The sequence below is a fragment of the Mangifera indica genome, unplaced genomic scaffold (genome assembly GCF_011075055.1).
Source record: "Mangifera indica cultivar Alphonso unplaced genomic scaffold, CATAS_Mindica_2.1 Un_0012, whole genome shotgun sequence".
Classification (NCBI taxonomy): domain Eukaryota; kingdom Viridiplantae; phylum Streptophyta; class Magnoliopsida; order Sapindales; family Anacardiaceae; genus Mangifera; species Mangifera indica.
This window is the reverse complement of record NW_025401104.1, coordinates 175,153-200,824: the sequence shown is the minus strand read 5'-3', so window position 1 is coordinate 200,824 and position 25,672 is coordinate 175,153. Positions and strand designations below refer to the sequence as shown.

At 32.7% G+C, this 25,672-nt stretch overlaps 1 protein-coding gene across 1 annotated transcript; it reads left to right on the top strand.

Annotated features, from left to right (window-relative positions):
* The first annotated feature begins 21,268 nt into the window (after nucleotides 1-21,268).
* On the top strand, nucleotides 21,269-23,496 carry LOC123205686. Its single transcript, XM_044622705.1, has 2 exons — nucleotides 21,269-23,076; nucleotides 23,169-23,496. Exons 1-2 carry the CDS (start codon nucleotides 21,295-21,297, stop codon nucleotides 23,379-23,381), a joined length of 1,995 nt encoding a protein of 664 aa, XP_044478640.1. The 5' UTR covers nucleotides 21,269-21,294; the 3' UTR covers nucleotides 23,382-23,496.
* Nucleotides 23,497-25,672: the final 2,176 nt, after the last annotated feature.

The following is a 25,672-nucleotide window of genomic DNA, read 5'->3' as shown; positions in this document are numbered from 1 at the left end:
TTAGTCAATTTCTTCAAGCCCTAACTCAACTTCACTGGAAAGCTTGTAAATAGGTGTTAAGATACATCAAAGGCACTTTGAACTATGGTCTATAAGGCATCCACACCTGTGTATAATGGTATACATGCTCGTGCATAGTTAACATATTTGAATTTTGGATAAAGTGTAGTTTCACAATGATTTCAAAAATTACATTATCAAGCAACGGAACATACGCTCGTGTATAAATAGTGCATTTCCATATGTCATTAAATTTCTTTTAAAATAAGAATAAATCCATACGTGTTATTGGTTTATTTCTCACTTATTTCCAAAAAATAGTGAAAGTATAAGTAAGAGCCAAAAAGGATTGTAACCAAAGAAAGCCATTGGAGGTTCGTTAGGAAAAGTTCTTACCATGTGAAGACTTTTATGTCATCGAAAAAGAGGTATGTATGGTGATGCTTAAGTTGATTGAATATTTAATTATTATGTTTTGTTTTAGATTATTTATCTTTATGTGAATCTATCAGAATTGTTTGTACATGTTATTTAGAGGATGACAAGTTGTAAATTAGAATTTGCTAAAAGTTATTTATGTAGTTACTTGTAATGGCATAAGAGTCATGTTGTATTGGTTGTTATATGAATTGCAATTGTTTGAGTAACATGGAACAAACTATCAATGCCTGAATGAATCTTATAATGTTTAATAAAGACATTAAATCATGAGCTTGCTAAATCGAATTATAAAATTGGGATGTGCTATGAATATGTTATAGCTTATATGGTGCATGTTGGAGGAAGGAAAATTAGATTACTATACATTTTCTAAATCATCAGTATGTAGGAATGTATTAAGATTGATTCTTGGCTAAACAATTAGAGTATGGGGTCTAGATAATATGTTATGTTGGATGGAAATTGCATAGTTTAGGCATAAGTGAAATTTGGGAATTTCACATTACATACTTATGCTTCATATGACACACGTCCATGTGGAATTAGGGAAAATACTCTCTGTGTGTGTTTCATGCATGGTCAGGTACTATGAGAGAGAATAACCTCATGTGTAAGGAACACACCCCTATGTACAATTGAGGAAAAATGTGAATGAATTTATAAGAGATAAAGATGTTTAGAAACAATTATGGTAATGATTATTTATTCCTATAAGGGATAAATGTATGGGAAACAAATGATAAGACCCTATCGAAGATTGTTTGTAATGGAAACCACCATGGGTATGCCAAACTATGTGGAAGACAACATGGGCACTGATTGAAGCAGTTCTAAGTTAAAAATACTATTGAGGTACCATAAGGTTCTTAGCAACAAGCTGTGTATAGTGAGTGTTCCACCAAGCTATGCATAACGTGGATTCATCACTAAGCTAGGTACAATATAACATATCACTAAGTTGTGTGTAGTGGATTTTGTCGCAAAGCTATGTGTAGTATGGTAGTGAAACCAATAAGGTTAGTCTATGTGACCTGAACCCTAAGTTTGGCCAACATGTGTATAAGGTGTAATATAAAGATGACATTAGGGATGTCACATGTTTTCACTGAATATCAAGTATATCATTATACATTGTTGGATATGCATCATTGGGGATGACACTAATAGCAAAATTAAGCATAGGGTACTGAGTTACTCAAATAGGCATCTAAAATGCCAAGGAAACAATTGAAACACCATAACATGGATAAATACAGGATACTTAGGAAATATTATTTGATATTGCGTTATATGCTTACCTACTTACTAAGTTCCCTTGTGATTTTGTAAGCAAATTCGTTGAGTGGTAAGGTGATAACAGAGGTAGCAGGTTCGATTGAGACGTTGTATGAGGCAAAAAGTACTTTCATCAATTACAATTATAAGATTTTATTTATGCTTGTCTATTTTGGGATTTAGAACATTATACACTTTTGAGGATTGTGGGCTATAATTATTTGATAAACCATGCAACTATTTTATTGTTACAAATATTTTATGTTAACACATTTCTTGGATACATATTTTAGGTAGAATTATGTACCTAGAGAAGGGTGTTACACAACACCTAAAAGTCATCATCATCTTCTTTCCTTCCCACTAATACCTATTGGATTAGGCCATCTTAGGAGAAACCAAACTAATTATTGATCTTGATCATCGTTATTATAAAGTCACAGTTTAGTAAACCAAAGAGAATGATCTGTTAAATGGTGTCTTATGAAAGGGTGTTGAGAAACTCATAGGTAAGATATGAGCAAGAGGGCAAAGTCATCCTAGCAAACTTCTCCAATCTGCAAGAGGCAAGCATTCCAACAACCTCATCATGAATGTTGAGGTGTTTTAAGGTTTTGAAGTTGAGGTATATTATAGGTTCAAGGTTGCATTTTTGGATTTTCAAATAGCATCATTCTTGCATAGGGTTGAGAAACTTGAGATAGACTATTTTAAAATGGGTGGTAAAGTCAACCATTGATGAACTTAAGATAACAAAGGTTGATGTAGTACAACAAGTGACTCTTATTCACGGTTGAGTGTGTGAATTGGAGTAAAAGTGGAGTCGTGAATAGTGAATGTTAAAAGCATGCTTTATATGGGCTCAAATTAGGGCAATTTCGAAGGAAAGTAATAACCCTAAAAAGCAATCTGAGGTACCAAGTTTAGGAGAAAATGAAACGACGTGCCTTGTGAAAAGGGCTCGATTGTTGTCATAATAATTCCAAATGGATGTGTGTCTCTTGGTATTAGAAATGAATTTATCCTTTCCTTTATTACTTGTGGTGATTTCTTGTATTTCAATTGCTTGTTTGTCTGTAATTTAGCAGTTGTTATAGAGTTACCCATAGAATTGAATGTTGAACCGTTCTTATTAAGTATACAATATCTAACTTAGGTTTAGCAATAATAACACCCGACTTAAATAGCATATATCAGTACAATCAAAAGGCATGTGTGGAAGTTATAAAAAAATAGAGTGAGGTAAAAGTAACTTCCTTGTCCATGCAATGTGATTGCTTGTATTTGAAGCTAATCTGTTTGATTAGTTCAATCAAATTAAATAGTGTTTCCCCGTATTAACCTAAATGGCAAAGAAATTAAAAAAATAAAAATATACTAATATAGGTTTAAATAAATGTAAAATTTCAACTTACCTCTCGATAGCACTTGTTTATGGTCTTTAGCTCGATCTCTTCTTTCAATCTTAGATTAGGGATAGGTTAGACAGTAGGCATGATGCTCTTACCAAAATTGGTTCATCTAGTAGTTATGGTTTGAGTCATTGTCTGTTTACTTTGAAAGTGTTTGTATTTTCACTCCAAACTTCTATTTTTGTGGGAAACGACGTAACCTGAATGGCTTTGACCAATATGATTTCAATTTTCTTAGTAAGAGGCATAACCTAAAGTTGAAAAAAATTACTAAATCTCCTTTCTTGAATTCCTTTTTCATGATATGCTTGTCATCCCATTTCTTTGTTCTTTCCTTGTATATGTGAGTATTCTCATATGTGTCCAAGCGAATTCTTCAAGCTTTTTTGTTTATAAGTGTTTTTTTTCTCTAAATAACTTTGCATCAAAGTTTATCTATACGGTATCCCAATATGTCTTATGTTCTAACTTGACTGGTAGATGGTATGATTTCCCATTTACTAGACGATAAGGTAATGTTCAAATTAGTATTTTATATAAGTACGATATGCCTAAAGGGTGTCATCCAATACACAAATCCTTTCATGAATTATTTACAATTTTCTCCAATATATATTTCATTACTCGATTAGATATCTCAACTTGTCCACTAGTCGGTGGATAATAAAGGGTTGTGATTTTGTAAGTTACATTGTATTTTTTCAAGACCCTCTCTATCAAGTAGTTATGGAAATACGAGCCTTCGTCACTGATTAGAGATCTTGGTATACCAAAATAGATGAAAACATGTTTTTTCAAGAATCTGACTATAACCTTGGCATCATTCATTGGCATTGTTATGGCTTCCATCCATTTGGATATGTAGTGGACTATCACTAGGATGTAACAATTTCCATATGACACTAGGAATGGTCTCATGAAATCTATCTACCGTACGTCAAACAATTTAATTTCCAAGATTGTGCTTAAGGGCATTTCATCTTTTCATGATATATTCCCAGTCTTTTGGTAACGATCGCAATTTTTCATAAAGTCCCTTGTGTCTTAGAACATCATAGGCTAATAAATTGTATTGCAATACCTTTGTTATGCTTCTAGATAAACTGAAATGTTTACCTATTTCAAAGGAATGACAATGAATTAGTATGTTATATATCTCATCTTTTGGTATGTATCATCATATTAATCTATCATAACACCATTAATATAATAATGGTTCTTCCTACAATTAGTTTCTAGAGTCATATAAGAACTTCTTTCGTTGATAAAAGTTAAGGTCTGGCAGGAAGAGTCTACATACCAAGTAGTTTAGTATGTCTGCATACCACTGGGTATTCTATTTGGAGATTTCTATCAACTACTCATTCGGGAATGCATTGTCTATTAATAGTTCCTTGTCTCTCCCCCCACACTTATCATTCTCTATGCATGACAATTGATTGATAACTATATTCTTAACTTCTTTTTTATCTCACGTTTCTAAGTTGAACATTTATAGGAGTAGGATCTAGTGGATACGTAATGGCTTGGCATATTTCTTATTCAATAAGTATTTGAGACCTACGTGATCCATATATAAGATTACCTTGAAAACTATTTGATATGATCTGAAATTGTCAAATACAAAGACAATTGTCAATAGCTTTTTCCCTGTTATGGCATAGTTGATTTGTATTTTATGTAGTGCGTGGCTTGCATAATAGATCACATATGATTTGTTATCTTTCCTCTGTCCCAATACTGCTTTGACAATATAGTCATTTACGTCACACGTTATTTCAAATAAGAGGTTTCAGTCTAGTGGTTGCATAATTGGTGCTGATATCAAAGTTTTCTTTAACTTGCAATATGCGTTAAGATATTCTTTATTAATATCAAAGTTCATATCTTTAGCAAGTAGATTTGAGAGTGGTTTACTTATCTTTGAGAAATTCTTTATGAATCGTCTATAAAATCTAGCATTTCCAAGGAAACTTCTAACTCTCTTCACATTGGTAGGTGGTGGTAGTCTCTCTATTATCTCGATTTTTATACGATCCACCTATATCCTCATTTGGATACTAGGTGCCCTAATACGATCACTTTTTTAACCATGAAATGGCATTTTTCCCAATTGAGTACTAGGTTTACTTTTTCACAACTCTAAAGTACTTTAGTGAGATTTTCAATTAATAATTGCTACCATAGAATAAGAAATTGTCCATGAAAACTTTCATTATGCACTCAACAAAATCAGAGAATAAGGTCACATGTAATGTTGAAATGTGGCTAATGCATTGCAAAGGCTAAAAAGTATCCATCTATAAGCGAAGGTTTAAAGTTTTCTCTTGCAAGCCACCTTTATCCATTTTTTCAAGAAGTCCAACTTGAAGTTCTGCTAACTTCTTCAAACAAATGCACTTAGTTTGTCCAAGATTGTGCCCAAATATAAAAATTTTCTAATTGCTCACAATGGTTTGAATACAAATTTTTGGTGTGTAAATGTCTCTCAAAGACGGATTACACAAGTTTAGTACAAAAGCACTTTGAAGTGTTTAAGTTAGCTTAGTAAAACAAAAAATTACTTGAACTTTTTGAATGAGTGAGCTAAAGATTATATTAATGTAATATCTAACCTTCTTCTATTTCAAATTAGCTCAATTTATAAGTAAGAATGGCTTGAAAATGCAATAGATCCATTAGGTTTAAAAAATGTAGCCATTGGCAAACAGATGGTACTTTTAGTTGAAATAATCAATACTAATTTTTTTGACTAAAGGTCAACCTTGATCAGAGCTCTTAATGATCAAATTTAATTTCTTACGCCATGGGTGAATGTTCGATACTGATAAAAGGCATGATTATTCTACTTTTTATAGTACTAAGTCTTCAAAATTCTAAAATTGTGAACAATGGTGATATCAACTTGATGAACAAGCCTCTTAACAGTTGGAATTTGAATTAAGCACAAGCAGTACACTGTTATACACAATCAGCACTGTTTTTTTTTTACTTTGACTTTGACCACAAACGAAATGCATTAACTTATATAATCTTCGCTACTCTTCCTAAATCTAGAGGAATGGACATTACGATACTTGATGAATGGATGATACACTATGGTTGACTTTGTCTTATATTGATTGCATTTGAATGATTGAATCCATAAGGGTACCAAGTTGTCTTCTTTGTGTATAACTTGTAATTGGTCATGAATGTTCGATACACAACCTAAAACGTTCATGCGTGACCAAAATGAACTTGTACAAAATTTAAAAAGCATGAATGAGGAATGCACAAGTTACTACATGACTTGATGAACGTGTCATTTTTGTTCATGGAACAAACATGCTCCTAAAGATACCAATCGTTCACAAGATTTGTTCCTACATTTTTCACACTTTATCCATTTTGTAATGTTTTAACACATTATTTAGACATGTTAGCCATTTTAACTTAAGTTTTTATCATTATCAAAACATCTAGGGGTCCAACAACTAACAATCGGGTGTCCTTACATGTTATACACGACTATATAGCTTATGCATGACCACTATTTATCCTCTTCAACCTATCAGGTGTATAACCAGTCACTACACAATTCACTGGCATACATCATTGTCTTGACTTCTAATTTGACTTTTGGATCAACATCTTTATGTCGTAAAGAATCAAAAGTAAATCTCTAGCCTTAGGTCATGTTTTTCATTCTAAAAATCACGTTTTCATATGTTGAATTTGTTAGGATAGTGTCCTTGAGTCAATTGGATTTGTTGTAATTTGTAATTATTTAATCCATTATTAATAAAGGGTCATCTGTTGATTATTCATACTGTATATGTTTACTTTATGTTTGTATAATCAATATGCCTTTAGAATGGTAAAACTGTGATGAAGGAATCAGAAAAATGATTGTAAAAACCTTAAGTACACATTAACTAGCCATTCTAAAAACATCCATAATCTCGATATTACTTTGACCAAAAGCAAAAGTGATGATAATGGGATTATCATAGTGTTAAGGGACTCCACTGAAAGGTGATGATAGTTTTCATATGTTGAAGTTATTTGTCGATGGCTTAGTGCAACACATAGGTACACATTATAGACGTGTTCACTAGACAGACCTAATCTAAGGATTTCCATATGGATAGTTGCTCAAGTGTCTATAGAATACATCCTCTAACAAATAGGTATATATAATCCTTTGACTTGAGATTACCATACTATCTCGTGTAATGATATTTATGGTTAGACACTACCCAATGTATCACTGTAAAAAAAAAAGTAATCATAAAAGTGGAGATTGGTCATACCAAGATTTGTATAGAGACTATGGTAGACTAATAGAAGATTTGTCACTCCCTAACAGAGGAGAAGGTATCTCTGATTAGTATACTAATAAACATTGATGACCACTTGAATTTGTGGCCACAGTAGGACTAGGTCAAAGCCCAATCTAAACTATTTGGTTATTGATGGATATCGATTCATATCAAAGAGTTCCTAAAAGAGACACTATATATGTGTCTTAACTATAAAAATGTAAGTTGATAAAGGGATCGTATTATACATAACTATAGAATTGACAAGGCTTACAGTTGTTCCTTGACACTCTATTGACTAGATGGCCATGATGTCTTGTTAAAGGTCAATCTTGGTTTGTATCTAAATTTAACCTAAAACTAGACATTACCAGTTTAATGGAGAGCTTATGGGTCACACACAAAAAGAGTTTATCAAACTCTAAAAGTATAGAATTATCTGAGTTAGATTCCATCTAAATTTTAGATTGAGGATTTCAAGTCTTTGGAGGTCTTTGAATACAAAGTGCATTTTATAACACCTAAGGACTAAAATGTAATAATCTTGGAGTATTTGTATGTATATAAGATTGTGATTTGCTTAGGTTTATTCAATTATATGTATATAAGACTTGAAAATTGGCTCGACTAGATTTGAATCATCTTGAATTTATGTTAAAGAAATTTAAATCGAATTCTAGCTAAAAGATTTAGCTTGTTTTTAAAACTAAGTCAAACTCAAGCTAGGAGGTGTTTGATTTGCTTTAGCTATAGTTTGGCTTAAATTCATAGATAGAATCGATTGTTCAAATTTGTGGCTTAGTCCGATTAACTTCATAGCTTGAATTGGTGGTTCAAATTTGTGGCTCAATTTGGCTCAAATATGTGGTTTTATCTATTATTTAGGTAAAATGATGTCATTTTATCAATGAGCCATGAACTTAAGTTACAAATTCAAGCCACGAATTCAAACTATCGATCTAAATTATGAATTCAAGCTAAACCAAGTTAAATTTGTGTTAGTGTATATGTTCTAGAGCCAATCGCATTTAACATTTGTAACTATAATTTTATATTAATCATTAATAAAGAATTTATTGTATCCAATTCATATGTCATTTAATTATATAATCGTACAAATAACATACCCTTAGAATGATAGAACTGTGACGAATGGATCAAACGACTAATCATGAGAACTTTATGAACACATTAAGAAGCTATTCGAGAAACGTCCGTACTCCCAACATTACAATGAATAATGACACATGTAATGATAATGGGATTATCATAATGTTAAGCAACACCAAAAGGTGACAACAGTTTTCACGTGTTAAAGCTGTTTGTAGACAACTTAGTGTAACATATGAGTATACATTACAAACATATTCATTGGACTGACTTGACCAAAGGATATTCAGATGGATGGTTGCTCCAGTGTCTATGGAATAAATCCTTTGAATATCACAGGTGCATGTGATCCTTTAACTTGAGGATGTCAAACCATCTTGTATGAGGATTAGTATGGTTTGACACTATCCAACATGTCGTTGTAACCAAGGTAACAATAAAGGTAGTGATTACTCATATCATAAGATACATGGAGATTATGGTTGAGAAGATATCTCATATAAGAATACTGAATGACTTCCATAAGTGGGATTAGTTTTTACACTAATCCATATTGTTCATTGATATGTATCAATTCATACCGAATAAGCATTGAGATAAACACACTTCTATATCTCAACCTTAAGAAATGTTGGTCCACAAAAGGATTGAATTACTTGTAACTGTGATGTTCTAAAAGCTTAAAAGATGTCTATTAACATTATCATCTTGATGGCCATGATGCCATGCTAGAAACTAATCTGGGTCTCTGTCTATATTCAATCTGAATCCAAATACTATCAACTCGATAGAGAGCTTATAAATCACAAGAATAAAGGTTTTGATTTGAACTTAAATGTAAGGATTATTAGTGCATTTCCATCAAAACAATACAATAACACACAAACTCAATTCTAGACATTACTATTTATTTGGCATAGCAACAATTTATCTTTTAGTTTTAACCAATCAAATGACCTTCAAATCATGTAAATTATATATCATTGTAAAAAGCATTCAAAGAGCTTTTTAACGGTATATAATGTCAACCACAACTCAATCAACAAGACATTCAAAACTAGTTTCAAAGTTTCCTGGCAAAACTAGAAATTACAAAATCACACACTGTGAATAGTAACTCCAGGCATACAACACACATTCAAGTTTTCACACTTTGGATTTCAAGGGTAACAAGAAAAATAACGAAGGTATAAAGGAAATTTCATCAACCTTGGGATCTTCCACCACCAATTCTTCCTCCAAGATGAATTGGATAAAGGAACAAACAAAGAAAAGCTAATAAAGCTTTGCTTGAATTTTTCACTATCAAAGAAGTCTAAAGTTTCCAATTGAAAAAGTCACACTTATATACAAGAGAAAGTGGTGGCAAAGTAAGCATTCATAGGCCATCAATTAGACAAGTAAGCTATGGCCTTAATTTAAGCTTAGTCAATCAAATAAACTAATGTTATATCACATTAATGAAGAAATTGACAAAAAATGAACAACTTTTCCCTAAAAAGTGAAACCATGTCTACCAACTAAAGTTACTTGTTTCCTTTTTAGTTACAATTCAACTAAATGGGCTTCATGGTATCTTGGTCTCCAATTTAAGTGATGGATGGCTACCTCATCTACTTGGGCTTCAAAATGGGCTTGTAGTTAGCTTCTTGGATTCATTTAAGCTTTCATTTCATTAAGGTCTTGGATGCAAGTAATGAGAATGCACCCAAAAGTAAAATTGGTCCAAATTGGAGATGGCAAAGGTTCTTTGGGCTTGCATGGAGCTTTTTCTCTCATTCCTTTCATTAGTTTGAGTCGAATGGTGCATGGCTAAGAACTTTGGGCTAAAAATGCCGAAGTGGTTAGAGATATATCAATTATTTGTTGATAATCCTGATGTTTAAAAATGAGAGAGAGATCGTGAATGGACTAGGCTAAAAGTCTAGTTTGACAGCGCATTGATCAAGTGCACAGTCATGCATGAAGCATGCCAACCATGCAACTTAGAAGTTAACATGTCAACCATTCCACATGAATGGAACCGGTCAATGCCATGTAAAAGCGGAGATGTTGGCCAATATCACCTATGTGTGCTAACCAGGCATGATTTTTTTAGAAGAGTTGTGCACTTATTGTATTCCAGTCGTACATGAACTCATAAACATGTATAAAAGGTATGCATTCAAGTTATTTCAAATATAAAGGTTTTATTTATGAAACCCTAGCCATATACCAACTATCTATCCTTCATGTGAAGACATTTTCTAATCAAGAGCCATAGTAGCCTCTTTACTTTGATTGACCTCTCCCTGTGTTTGTGCTTTATGTGGATATTAAGGCATTGCCTCCCAAATATTGGATAACATTTTGTCTCAAACCATATAGAGACTAAATAAGCCATCAATACATGTATAATCCTAAAACACTTTATGTGTGTTTTGTATGTTCATTAATTTTATGTATAAAATAGGTATTCTAGTTAAAGTTTTTAGGATTGTTTGAATTTTAAAATTTTTGATTATGTTACACTGTCAACTATCTACACCCTGAAAACTAATATGGCTTTCAAGGCATAAATAACATTTGGCATAAAATTGATGAGACTATTTAATAAAACTCTCAATTTTGAATATTAAGTCTAAGATTTAATTGGTGTCTTCCAATATGACACCTTAATTAAGTTTTTGTTCATTAGAACCTTATTCACCAAAGCAAATGATACACTTCTATTAGGTGAAAAATGAGAAGTTGATCATATTGGGTTTGACTTAATTAATGTATTTTGTGTTTTCCCTAAAGCAAAGGTGAAATATGTTAGAAGCATAAGTAAGGAATGCATTTGTCGATGCAAGGAGATGTGTAGTGTCCACCTTACTAGTACCAAGAGTCACATTTGATATCATATGATTTGTTAAGGTAACTTCTGGCTTAAGATCATAGGCTTTTAGTGATTAATTTAAAATTTACCCATTTGATTAATTCAAACTTGTTTCCCAAAGGGAAGAGGAGACATGATGTGATGAGATATCTGTCTATTAGAAAGTTCACTAGAACTTTTCGAATACAATAATAAAGGCTACTGGTTTGAGAAAAATAGTGGGAGCAACTTAATTAATTAAATTTGTAATTAAAATGTATATTAATAATTAAATAAAATTACTAATTCTTTTATCTGTAAATTGTAGATAACAATATCACTATGTCAAACCTAATGTATCGATCAATTTTTATAAAAGAAAATAAGCTCATCAGAAACAACTTCACTGATTGGTATAGAAATTTTGAATTATATTACGTCAAAAGAAGAGGTTGTATATCCTTAAGAGGCACCCTATAAGTCTAGTCCCAATGTTACCTAAGAGGAAAATGATACTTTTAACAAATATCTGAATGACTCCATATAAGTTTAATATCTCATGTTGACTTTCATACCACCTGGGCTTCAAAAACAACATAAGGAAATGGATACACAATCCATATTTGAACACCTTCGAGAGTTATATAGCACTCGTGCAAAGGTAAAATGATATGAGATGTCAAGTGTGTTGCTTGATTACAAATTCTCTAAGGGAGGCTAAGTTGGCCCTTTTATGGTCAAGATGATTGGCTATATTGAAAGATTAGCGAGCTTGGGCTCTATCATGTACAATGAGCTTGTTATTGCCCTAATGTTGAAATCTTTCCCTAAGTCTTGTGTTAACTTTATAATGAATTTTAACCTAAAAGAAAATAAAAAAACCCTTAAGGAGTTGTTGTATATATTCATGATAGTTAAACAAAAGGTACAAAAGATAGTTTTAAGCAACATGCTTATGGTTGAAGCCTAAACACCCAAATCTAAAGTCAAGGCTAAACCTAAACCTAAAGTGAATAAGCAACTTAATACTACTACTTAACCTACAGGTGGTGTGGGGAAAGGAAAGGTTGTTTGCTTCTATTGTGGCAAAACTGGTTATTAGAGAAAATATTACAAGGCATTTCTAAAGAATAAAAAGAAGAAAGCAGTTGAAGCCTTCACTTTAGGTATATATGTCATTAAGATAAAGTATTCTCCTTGTTCATCATAGGTTGTGGACACAAGATATGGTTCTCATTTTTTTTTATGTGTAGAGGTTGTGGTAGAATAGATTTTTCACCAAATGAGAGGTTAACCTACGTGTTAGAAATAAAACACACATTGCTACATTAGCCATAGGGGTTTATTATCTTAGGTTGCCTATTGAGCTCGTTTTAGAATTAAAAAACTGTTATTATGTTACTTTTGTTTCTAGAAATTTAGTTTCTGTGTCTGTTTTAGACAAAGAGAGATATTTATTTTTGGTTGTTAGTGGTACTATAACTATCAATTTAAATAATATTCTCTATGAAACTACTAAATTGTTTAATGGTTTATGTATTCTTAAACTTGATAATAAAATTCTCAATGTGCAAAATAATACGCAATTAAAATCGAATGAACTGAATACCATATATGTATGGCATTGTAAGCTAAGTCACCTAAGATCGAAATGTATATCAAAACTCATTGAACAATGAGTCTTACAATCATTTGACTTCCAATCATATGATGAATGCAAATAGTGTCTATTTGGTAAAATGGCCAAAACACCCTTCACTAGACATAATGAAAGGATGACTAAACTATTATGAATCATATATAACAATATGTGTGGGCTTATGATAGTGCATAGCAAATATGAGAAAGTCTACTTCATCACATCTACTAATGACTTCAGTAGATATGGTTATGCATTTTTTATGAAACATAAACTAATGACTTAAGTGTTAAATTCAGAAAATACCTGAAGGAAAAAGGTATAGTATAATGGTGTATCTAAATGGATGAATAGTACTTTGATGGAAATAATCAAGTCCATACTGAATTTTACCTATGTTTTTCTAAGGTCATGCCCTATAAACTATTATCTATATACTAAACCTTGTCCCATCTAAATTTGTAGATAGAACTCTATATGAGTTATAGACTAGGTGAAAGTCTAATCTAGATTACTTAAGGATTTTAAGTTATGAAGCTTATGTTAAGAAATTCATTTTGAACAAATTGAGCGCTAAATCTGAAAAGTGTATCTTTATAAGGTACCCAAAGGAAATTAAGGATGTTGTTTTTACCACCCGGAGGAGTAAAATGTTTTTGTTGCTCGCACCGATGTGTTCATTAAGAAATAATTTATTCTCAAGAGAACCAATAGGAGGAGGGTGGAACTTGATGAAATTCTTATACCACAAGATACCACAAATTCTAGACAGGATAATGTGTCATCATAAATGGTTGATCATGATGAAGAAGTTCCTCCACCTCAAGTGGAATAATCGTAGTGCACACAAGAGCTACGTAGGTCCACATGAGTATATCACAAACCATAGAGATTTGGTTTTCTCCTAACTCAACATGGTGATATATTGATCATCCATGATGATGAACCGAAGACTTATTATATGGCTATTTCAAGTCTAGATTTTGAAAAATTGTTGAATGCCATGAAATCGAAAAAAAACTCTATATAGTATAACCAAATATGGACTCTAATGGATGCACCTTAAGGGGTAAAACCTATAGGGTGCAAATAGGTTTTCAAATGGAAAATCGATATGGAAGGTAACATGCATAATAATAAAGCACAACTAATTGCCAAAGGTTTCACTCAAAAACATGGTATTAACTATGATAAAACCTTTTTGTCACTCATCATGTTTAAATCTATTAGAATATTGCTTGTTATAGCTATATACGATGACTATGAAATCTTTTAGATGGATGTTAAGACTGTCTCCCTGAACGATAACCTTCTAGTGGATGTCTATATGGCACAACCTGATGGTTTTGTTCTTTCTAAATAAATATACAAGGTATGCAAGCTGTAAAAGTCTATTTATGGACTTAAGTAGGCTTCAAAGAGTTGAAACATTCATTTTGGTGAAGTCGTTCACAAGTTTGAATTTATAAAAAAACAAAGATAAATCATGTTTGTATAAAAAAGTCAGTGGGAGCATGATTGCATTTCCAGTATTATATGTCAATGACAATCAAACTTGTAATTGGTAATGGTTTGATTATCAGAATGTTACTTCAGGAAAGACTTAGGAAAAGTAGCATACATTCTTGGAATTAAAATTTACCAAGATAAAAAGCATAGACCTTTGGGTCTAAGTTAAAACACGTACATAGATAAGGTACTGACTAGATTCAGTATAAAAAAATCCAAGAAAAGATTTCTACCTATGTCTCATGGTATGTATCTTTTAAAAAAGAGGTGTCCATATACACAATCTAAGAGAAATAAGATGAGTAGGATCTCATATGTCACGACTATAAGATTAATCATGTATGTCATGTTATGTATGAGAATTGATGTCTCATATGCTTTGAGCGTTTGTAATAGATATCAATTTGATCCAAGTGAAAAACATTGGACAACTGTCAAGAACATCCTAAAGTACTTGAGAAGGACTAAGGATGCATCTTGGTTTATTAAAAGGATTTTGAACTTACTATTAGAAGCTATAGTGACGCTAGTTTCTAGACTGATCTAGGTAATCATAATTCCCAATCAAGATTTGTGTTTTATTTGAATAGTAAAATAGTAAGCTGGAAAAGCTCCAAGCATAGTATAGTGGTTGATTCTACAACAAAGTTTGAGTATATTACCTTCTCAAAAGTGGTAAAAAACATTACATGGATCAAGAAGTTTGTGACTGAACTTAGAATGGTTCCAAGTATTACTGCGCTGATTGAGCTCTATTGCGACAATAATAGAGTGATTGCTTAGGCAAAGGAGTCACAGTCTTATTAGAGGTCCAAACACATACTTAGATGATATCACCTGATTCGAGAAATCATTCATCTAGGTGACATATAGATAATAGGGATTAACACATATGACAATTTAACTGACCCATTGACAAAGCCTCTATTGTAGTAGAAACATGACAAACGTGTAGTCGGATACAACATTAGATATATGATCGATTGGCTATAATACAAGTAAGAGATTGTTAGAGTATGTGTCCTAGAGAATCGCATTTGACATTTGTAATTGTAATTTTATATTAGTCGTTAATAAAACATTTATTGTTATTTAAGTCTTTTGGCGACTATCGCAGTAGGAGCTTGATTGCATTTCTAGCATTATATGTCATTTAATTATATGATCGTATGAATAACAAACCCTTAAAATTGTAGTACTGTGACAAAGGGATAAAACAACTGATCATTGGATGGTCATTCTAGAAACATCCATAATTTCGATATTGCAATGAAAAATAGCACATGTAATGATGATAAGATTATCATAATATTGAGTGACCTTACCAAAAGGTGATAATAATTCTCACGTATTGAATCTGTTTGTAGACAACTTGGTGTAACACATATGTGCACGTTGTAGATGTGTTCACCAGACTGACCCCGACCAAAGGATATTCATATGGATAGTTGTCAGTATTTATGGAATAAATTCTCTAAACACTATGAGTGCATGTGATCCTTTGATTTGAAGTCACCAGAACATCTCATGTAAAAATTGGTAGGGTTTGATGCTACTAAATGTGTCATCATAATTGGCATAACCATAAAGGTAGTGATTGGTCATATCAAGAGATACATGGAGACTATGGTTGATCAATAAAGGATTTATCACTCTTGAGCACAAGAAAAGGCATCTCACATGAGAATAATGAATGACATCCATGATTGCTTGAATTTGTGGCCATAAAGAGATTTGGTTATAACCTAATTCATATTGGTCATTAATATGTATCACTTTATACCGAGAAATCACTAAGATAAACACATTTTTATATCTCAACCTCAAGAAATGTTGGTTGATGAAACACTACAACAAATATTCAATTTAAGGACGAAAATTTTTGTCTCAAAAAATTAAATTTTCATCTTAAAAATTATCATTTTGAGACAACATTAAAAATAAATCTTAACTTATTGGGGATGAAATTAAGGTTTTATCCCTTAAAATAATCATTTTGGGATGAAACTGAGATTTTATCCCTAAAAGTAATATTCTAGGACGAAATTAAAATCGTCCCTAAATATTTTGTCCCTAAATTGTATTTTTGTTGTAGTGAAATAATTGAATTGCATATAATTGTGATATTGTAAAACCTTAAGAGATGTCCCCTGACACTTTATCATCTGGGCGGCCATGACATTTTGTTAGAGGTCCATCTTGGTCTATGATTAGATTTGACTCAAATCTAAACATTACCAATTCAATAGAGAGCTTATAGATCATACATATAAAAAAGCTGATTTGAACTTAGCAAAAGGATTATTTGTTGATAATCTTGGTGATTAAGGATGAAAGAAAGACTGCAAATGGACTGGACTTGCCCAATAAGGTTAAGGTGCCAGCTATTGCACATGCATGGAGTCGATAGGCACCATGTAAAAAGGGAGATAGCGATCGATATAATTTATGTGTGTTAGTCGTGCATGATGTTTGGAGAAGAGTCGTGCTCATGTTGTATTCCAACCATGCATGGACTCTTAAACATGTATATAAGGTGTGCATTCGTGTTATTTTAGATATAAAGGTTTTATTTCTAAAACCCTAGCTGCCTACCAACTCTTTCTCCTTCCCGTGAACACACTTTCCAGTCAAGAGTCCTAGCGACCTCTTCGCTTGGATTGACCTCTTGTCGTGTTCATGTTCTACATGGATACTAAGGCACTACCTTCCGAAGGTTGGGTAGCGTTTTATCTCAAGCCACATGAAGACTGAAGAAGTCATCAATATAGGTATAATCCTAAAACATCATATGTATATTTTGTATGTTCATAAATTTTATGCATAAAAAGGGTATCCTAGTTAGAGTTTTTCATATTGTTTGAATTTTAAAATTTTTAATTATGCTGCGTTGTCGGTTATTTGAACCCTAAAAACCCAACAATTTGAACCATAAATTTGTCTATGAATTTGAGCAAACTCAAGTTGAACCAAACTAAATCAATTTTTTTTTATTGAGCAAAATTTGAGTCAGTCTTAGTTTTGGTTTGATGAACTCAAGTCTAACTTGAGCTAGAGTATTTTCTATTTGAGCCAAAATAAATTCAAGGGATGTTTAGACTCGATTTGGTTTATATTCACCCTCTTTTAGGATTTAGAATTATTTTGTATTAACCCTTTGATAACCCTTATTCTTTATCATTTTAAAAGAAAGAAAATAAACTTTTAATTGATTATATTCTTTTAACTATAAAGAAATAGATACTTTAATTGATTTTAAAGGATAATCTGGTGCAAATTTCTGAGCTAGAAGGAGGTATCAAAGAATAAGGGATGGACAAGTAACCTCTAAACCAAGGAGAGACGTACTTTATTTGAATGTCTTAACATAATCATTGAAGTTTAGCATATTTCTCACCCAAAAAGGCAAAAGTATTTTGATATAAAATATGACTGTAATTTAGTGAAAATTATTCACAAAAATTAATTAATATAATAAAATATTATATATTTTTGTTTATTTCTCCTTTTATATATATATATAGTTTTCAAAGAAAGATTTTAAAAAATCAATTAATTATATGGGACATTAATATATAATTGATCCTACACATTAAATATCATAATATTCCAAGGTTTGGCCTCACTCCCAAAAATTTATTATGTTAAAAGAAAAAATTAACATTATAAGTGCAAAATAACATTTCCACTCTCTAAAAGAATAATCCTTTTGTAGATTATATCTTCACGTTTTAAATATCATTGTTTGGACTTTTACAAGTTTAAAAGCCTAAATTTTGTCCATACATAAGTTTGGAAACCCTAACCTAATTGCCACGTATTGACTGAAAACATCTCAACATGTACAGCCATGGGGACCGGCAACATCAGAAGAAAGCCAAGGGAAATAGAGGGGGAATGAGAGCACACTAAAACGATGGGCTTTGAAGGCAAAACGACAGGGGAAAAATTGGTGGGCTTCGTGCCCAAAAAATTGTATAATGATTTTTGGTCACATCCGATGAGGAAGACCAAATAATTGTAGTCAAATGTAGCCTAAAGGACTATTTTCCACCCAAAGCATCTTTTAATCTTAAGTTTTCATCTCTTAATTTTAAAAATTTTATTTACCTATCTATAAGCGGTTAAAATTAACATAACTACCGCCCCATAAAATTTTATCTCTTTTCTCCCCCTAAATCCTAAAAACTAACTATTTTTCCTATGAGTAATGTTATGTGCACTCATTTTTAGTACACAATTCATGTACACAGTGATATATCATCATACAATTAGGTGATTTTAAAACATGTGTCATCATATGATAAAAAAATATTCAATCATGATGACACCTCATCTGTGTACACAAATTGTGTATCAAAAATGAGTATACATAATTTTATTGTTTCCCTATAAACCAAGTTTTAAAAAATGATATTTCCCCCTCTCCCTAGGGTTTAGTTTTCAATCTTCAACATCATCACCAGTGACAAAGATTCTCTAACACATCACCATGCTCTAACGATATCTCTCTCCTCCTCTAAAACGCCGATAGGAAGATGATCATCTTCTCAGAAGAAGACGTCTAGGAAGATGATCATCTTTCCAAATGAAGACGAGATCTTCGTCTTTGTCTTTCTTGATAGATTTGCATCAGTTGACGTTCCAGAGGAGTGGATAGAGACCATCAAAGCATAGTGATGCATCGAAGAATATTTGTCGTTGGCAATAGCATCAGATTTGACACCGAGGATTGAAAACTAAATCCTGAGGGGGGGGGGGGAGAGGAATGTCATTTTTTAATACTTGGCCTAGGGGGTAAACTTTTAGTTTTTTGGGTTTTTGGGGGGAAAAGAAGATTAAATCTTAATTTATTTTTAATATTACAGATAAAATAACAATTTTATCTTTGAAACTAACAGACTTAACCCCCCCATAAGTGGGTATTTAGGATTTTTATAGTTAAGGAATGGAAACTCAATATTAGAGTACACTTTAGATGGAAATAAGTCCTTTGGCCATAAATGTAATGGGTTTACTTGAATACGTGATTGACATATGGGATATATAGACCATTGGGTTCTCGCATCGGAGATGAAGTTTCTAGTTAAACACTTGCAATTACAACAAAAAGTTTGATGAACATGGGCTTTAAAAAAGGTGAAAGTGGAAATGAGAGGGGAAAAGGAGTGTTGAGTAAATTTAATATTTACAAGAATATTTTAAAATTGAATTAATTTGGTGTGATATCATTTTTTGAAAAGTAAAATAGCAAAAGATAATATGGTAATTTAATTTTTTGATAATATTTTATCAACATACTTTTCCGTTGGTGATGTAAGATTTTAAGTGAAAAATTGTGAAAAGGTGTTTTTGGATCAAACCTCGATTGGAAATTGTAATTTACTTTTGTGTGTGTGTGTATATATATATATATATATATATATATGTGTGTGTGTGTGTGTACACACAGTTCAGAAAGGTAATGTGGTCTATTTGAGGTAAAAAAACAGCATTAGTACACACCAAAGACGGAAAAAACGAGGTCTTTGTCATAGAAAGGGGTCCCCCCTCCCCATTCCCTTACCAAGGCCTTAACGCAGCAAGTGGCCTCTTTTGGTTCAATCCCTGAATGTATAGGTGGGATGGAGATCACAAGCAACAAGAGTTCCAATCACTTAAGAAAGCAGCCAAGCTGCACGGCAAGAAGACGTAGGAATAGCTGACACGGGTGCAGAATGGGTAATCAAAGTCATTTCATTACTTAAGAAGAGTACATAGGCACAGTACAGGGATCGAATGATCAATCAGTCTAGTTGCCGTGAGGGAAAGGTCGGTGTAGGTAAGGTCATAGTGAAAGTTGCTTCAGCAGAGGGGTTTAGAATAAGCCTTTATTGGATGCCCAGATATATATATATATATATATATATATATATATATATATATATTCATTTGTCATATTAACACTACAAAAAGAAACTAAGCAGGAGATTTTATATATATGTACTCAACATATTCATTAACATAGGATTTATTGTATTATTATTATACATAGCGTTATAAGTAACTTTTATTAAGAAGCTTCAGAAAGAATTTATTTACTGGTAATGCAATTTGTTACTTCCTAAACACAACAAAAAAATGTGAGGTTATAAAGCATTTCTCTTCCTTTCTCTCATTCTCATTCTCATGAACTGGGGATTTGCATATTCAATAATCAGGAGTCAGAAAGCAACTATATCGCCAATGATAACCTCAAGTATGTATCTGTTATTTCTTAATTTTCTTCTATCTGACTTCTTTAATTTTAATATTTGACACTGCGGTGCAGTACAAACTTGTATAATTTGTTCAACATTTTTCAGGTATTTCAATTCATAGTTTACAGATTTTGGTTAACTTCAGGACATAATTTCTTAAAGTCTATTTTAAATATATGTTGATTTAAATATTCAAACTTTAATTTGTTTCAGTCTAACGACTAATAATGGTGATTATTTTGCGTGATAATTAATTAAAGTATGAATTATCAATTATTATTAGTTAATGTTTCAAATTAAGTGAAATTTTTTAGTATCAATTAGATAGTCTCATTAATTCAAAATCACACACAAATAGCTGATCAAAATTTAGTGCCCATAGATAGCATTGTTCAAATTTTTAAATTGCTCAAATCAGACCATTTTTTAATATATATTTCAAATATAAATGTTAATTGCACTCTGTTTCTAAAGCTCATATGATTTAAAATCAGTTGTTGTCAGTTTGATCCATTCAAAGAGGAGGATGGTCCTAGAGCTATTTCCTCCAGGACATCACAAAGTCTGGGAAGAATGGAATTTGCAAGTGATGCTCCTTCTCAGCCTTGTCCTTCAAATTGCACTCCTTTTTCTGGGCAATCGAAGAAAGTATTCTCACCATGCTGGCATCAAATTTGTTGTATGGTCTGCTTATTTAGGTGCAGACGCTATAGTAACTTCTGCCCTTAATATAATCTGGGATAATCTTTCAGAATTCAAACAAAAAAAGTGTCCGTCCATTGTTGATGCCAAAACTGAATTAACTTCATTCTGGGCACCATTTGTTCTCCTTCACTTAGGTGGCCCTGACACCATTACAGCTTACGCCTTGGAAGATAATGAGTTGTGGTTGAGGCGCTTTGCAAACCTAGTTGCGCATTCAATAACCATAATGTATGTCTGGATAAGTTTGGGAAGCTCTCCCCTTTCTGTTCTGTTCGTTTTAATGTTTTGCGCAGGGGTTATCAAGTATGGAGAACGGATATTGGCACTCAGATCTGCAGCCAATAACACACTTCGACAGAAACTTAGAGAGCCCCGGCAAGGATATAGAGAATATTCCGAACAGAAATTTAATATGATACGAGAAGAGAAGAGCGAAGAAGGATATTTTGTTGGAGTAGACATAACTAATGCTGCCAAGGAGCTTCCATTACGTCACACACTCGTCTCTAATTGCAATCTTCCTTCAGAGAGAGATAAATTACAGGTAGCCTATGAATTAGAGAAAGTAACTTTGAGTCTTATCTTAGACTCTACATTGAACTTTGGTTTAAGAGACCGAGTTCATTCTCTTTTCAGAAGAATGTCTGCTCAAAATGCTTTCAGAGTAATTGAAATGGAGCTTGGATTGGTATATGATCGCCTTTATACCATGACAGCTTTAATCTATAATCCTTGCATCTTCATTCTGCGCCTCATCGGTTTTCTTCTCACTTGTTTTGTCTTCCTTTTCTTTACTTTTCTTCAAGGCAAAGACAAGTATGCAAAGATTGACATTTGCATAACATTCCTTTTACTAGCCGTAGCTATTTTTATAGACATATATTCAGCATTAGTCATACTCTCCTCAGACCGATTTTTCTCTTGGTTATATTTTGATAAGAAGGTTTCCACCTCAAAATTCCGAATTTGGTTTCAGCCATCTAAGAGCCCTCGGTGGTCAAATAAAATGCGTCAGATGAGTTTTCTGAGGCGCCCCATGAAACTAAGGTCTCTGCGTCACATATTGAAGTTAAGACGATTTGACGAACTAGTAAATTTTGAGCAAGATTACCTGCGTTCATATAAAGAAATCTCCGAAGATTTTAAAAAATCAGTCTTCCAGTATTTCAAAGAAAAAGCTGCCACAAACCAAAGTTTACGAGGAACAGAAGGCGGCGATTGGATGGTTAGAGAAGCTCCCAAGTATGAGCAAGACCCTGCAAAAGCCATTTTATTCTGGCACGTTATTACAGAAGTATCGTTCTATTTGGATCGAGATGGACGGGATACTAAGGAGCAGTTCACTGATATTGTTGCAAGTCCCGAAATTAGCAGAATGGTCTCTAGATATATGTGCTATCTCTTAGTAAAGCATCCTTCCATGGTATTGGTTGGCATAACTCAGGCTAGCTTTCAAATGACAGCTAAAAAGGCTCGCAAATCTGTATATTTGAATTCAACTAAAACAGAAGCATGCATAGACTTGGTGCGACACATTAATGAAGAAGATCAAACTTTACTTGAAGCACTTTCGTGTATCAAAAGAATGAAGGAAGAGAAAAAGGTACGTAGTCCCACATTTTAATAAATGTCCAAAAATTACATACTAAACTTCCTCTCATACTTTTCATATACCTATAATTATGACATTGTAAGGATTTACAAGAGAAGTGGAAGATGCTTCGTGAGATTTGGATGGAAATAATGGGAAATGCAGCAAAAAAATGCAAAGGGAGGGAGCATCGCCAACAGCTTAGAAATGGGGGAGAGTTGCTCACTCATGTATGGCTTCTCATTGCACATTTTGGCTTAACCGACCACTTTCAGATTTCAGACCAACATCATTGCGCAAACCTGATTTCAAAGTAGGTTCAGGGAGAGAAAGTATGCCATGGTATTTGCTTAATTAGTTTCACTTCACTCTGTTTTATAATAATTACTACTGGATCCTGTGTGTATGTGTGTAGTTTAATTAAGCTTTCCAATAAACCAACTGTATGTTTATTTATTTAATGATAATTTGCATTGTCAAGACAAATCAAATCACAAAAGACATTTAATTTAAATAAAAATAAATAAAGTAATTACTATTGAAATAATATAAGACTCGATGTTTGAACTCCAGGAAATACTTTCTAAAAAGGCCAAGCTAACGCAATTCTTTCAAAGGAAGACATGAACAAAATAGCTCCAAAGAAACCAGATTCTAACAACATTTTTAGACTATTTGAGTTGTAATCCAAAAGTTAGAAATAACTGCTTTCCTTTTTTAAATTACTGGATTATTAGCTTTCAAAATCTTAAAACAACAATAATCTTTTTAAAATACATAATTAGATTTTTAACTTATTTGTCAAACAATCATAAATAGATTATATTTACTTATGCTACAATAATCATAAGCTAAATCAAATATGCACTAATTAATTATCATATAATCAATTATTTTTATAATGATAATTCATAATTATTATCCAACAATATTAAGCTATGTCAAACAAGTGAGTCTGTTAAGTATAGCTTATTTAATCCAGATTATTGGATTATGACATGTTTAAGATAGTTATTGGATCCAGGTCCACTCATGATGGGTCAACCCGATCCGATTTAATATAACTGTCATGGGTAGTTATGAAGGGGAGTTGGAGGGCAGTTGGACATATATAAATTGTCCAAACTACCTCCTCATAAAATAGAAACGCAATTGTTATTAAAAAGGAACATCTCTCCTCTCTTCTCCTGTCAATGCAATGTACAGCAAATTCGTCTTCCAAGAGGAAAAGCAATACGTGAGCAAATGGTGTCGTGGAAATAGACTAACGTCAACACCTCACATAGAATTCGAAGACGCTTCATCGAAAATTGAAACGAGTACGCAAATTCGTATTTACAGATTTTACAGATTTTGATCCTGGCATGTTTAATTATTCCCAACATTGGTATCAGAGCCTAGAATACATATTTGTTATGTTTTTCTGTGAATCGTATTACGTATATTGTGAAAATTAAAATTTGTATGTTGAATTTCGATTTCAAAATTCGGTTTTGAACACGAATTTAATTCGGCTAAAATTGCATGAAATTGGTGTTGGGAAACATGTTGGATGAATGATTGGAATGGTATTACATGTTTTAAATTGAAAAATGACTCGAATTAACGCCGAAATCAATGAAAATTGACCCAAATTCGAGACCCAAGGTGTGTTTTATCTTCCTCACTGTTTCGACTGATTCCGACGCCGATGGCGTCAAAACTTGGAACGATAAGCCTTAACGTCGCCTGGGCTACAAAAGCCCTATGGTTTAGTTGCTGGAAAATCGTCGGAAGAAGGCCAATTAAAAGGACAACAAAATTAGGGTTCATCGTATAATTTTGGGTCAAAATCAGGTTGGAAAAACCTGATTATCCAACCCGGAAGTCAATGGGTTGGTCAAGACCCATTGGTAACGGGTCAACTCATTAAGTCAATCGGGTCACCCTAATCCGATCAATGATCCATCGGGTCAATTGATCGGTCAACGATCAAAATGTTGACCATACTGTTGACCAACGCGTGTGAATGCATAGTCCGACGCGTGGAGGCGCGTGATATACAATAACCAGCGCATGATAGCGCGTTTGACTCATTCTTGGCGTGTAGATATATATATATGGTGCGTGGGGGCACGTGCGACGTCGATTTGGCGTGTGAAGGACTGTATGAGATTATTTTGGTGCGTGGTAGTGTGTGAACACCTATTTCCAAAGCATCTTGGCGCATGAATTCTATTTTCGAATCCTTGGAAGTTGTGTAGTACTCGGATCTATATATCAGATGTGTTCTATGGGTCTTTCGGCGTATAATGACATGTAATATCTTATTCCAACTCCCGAAAACACATATTGATGTTTTGAAATACATATTTCTACTTCATGCAAGTTTATTAACTAGGGACCATTGCATTGCATGTCGAAACTATTAATACTCTATTGAATTCTTTTAATTGAAAAAGAGATAATATTCATGCATGAATATGAGCCTCGTAATCAATGATCTTAATCGGGACGTAATTTGAAACATTTTGGGATTGAGTGGATTCATTACAGCTTACTATAGAGCGACGCTTAGTAATATACGATAGAATATCCATTATTTTATCGTTATTCCCAAAACTAATGT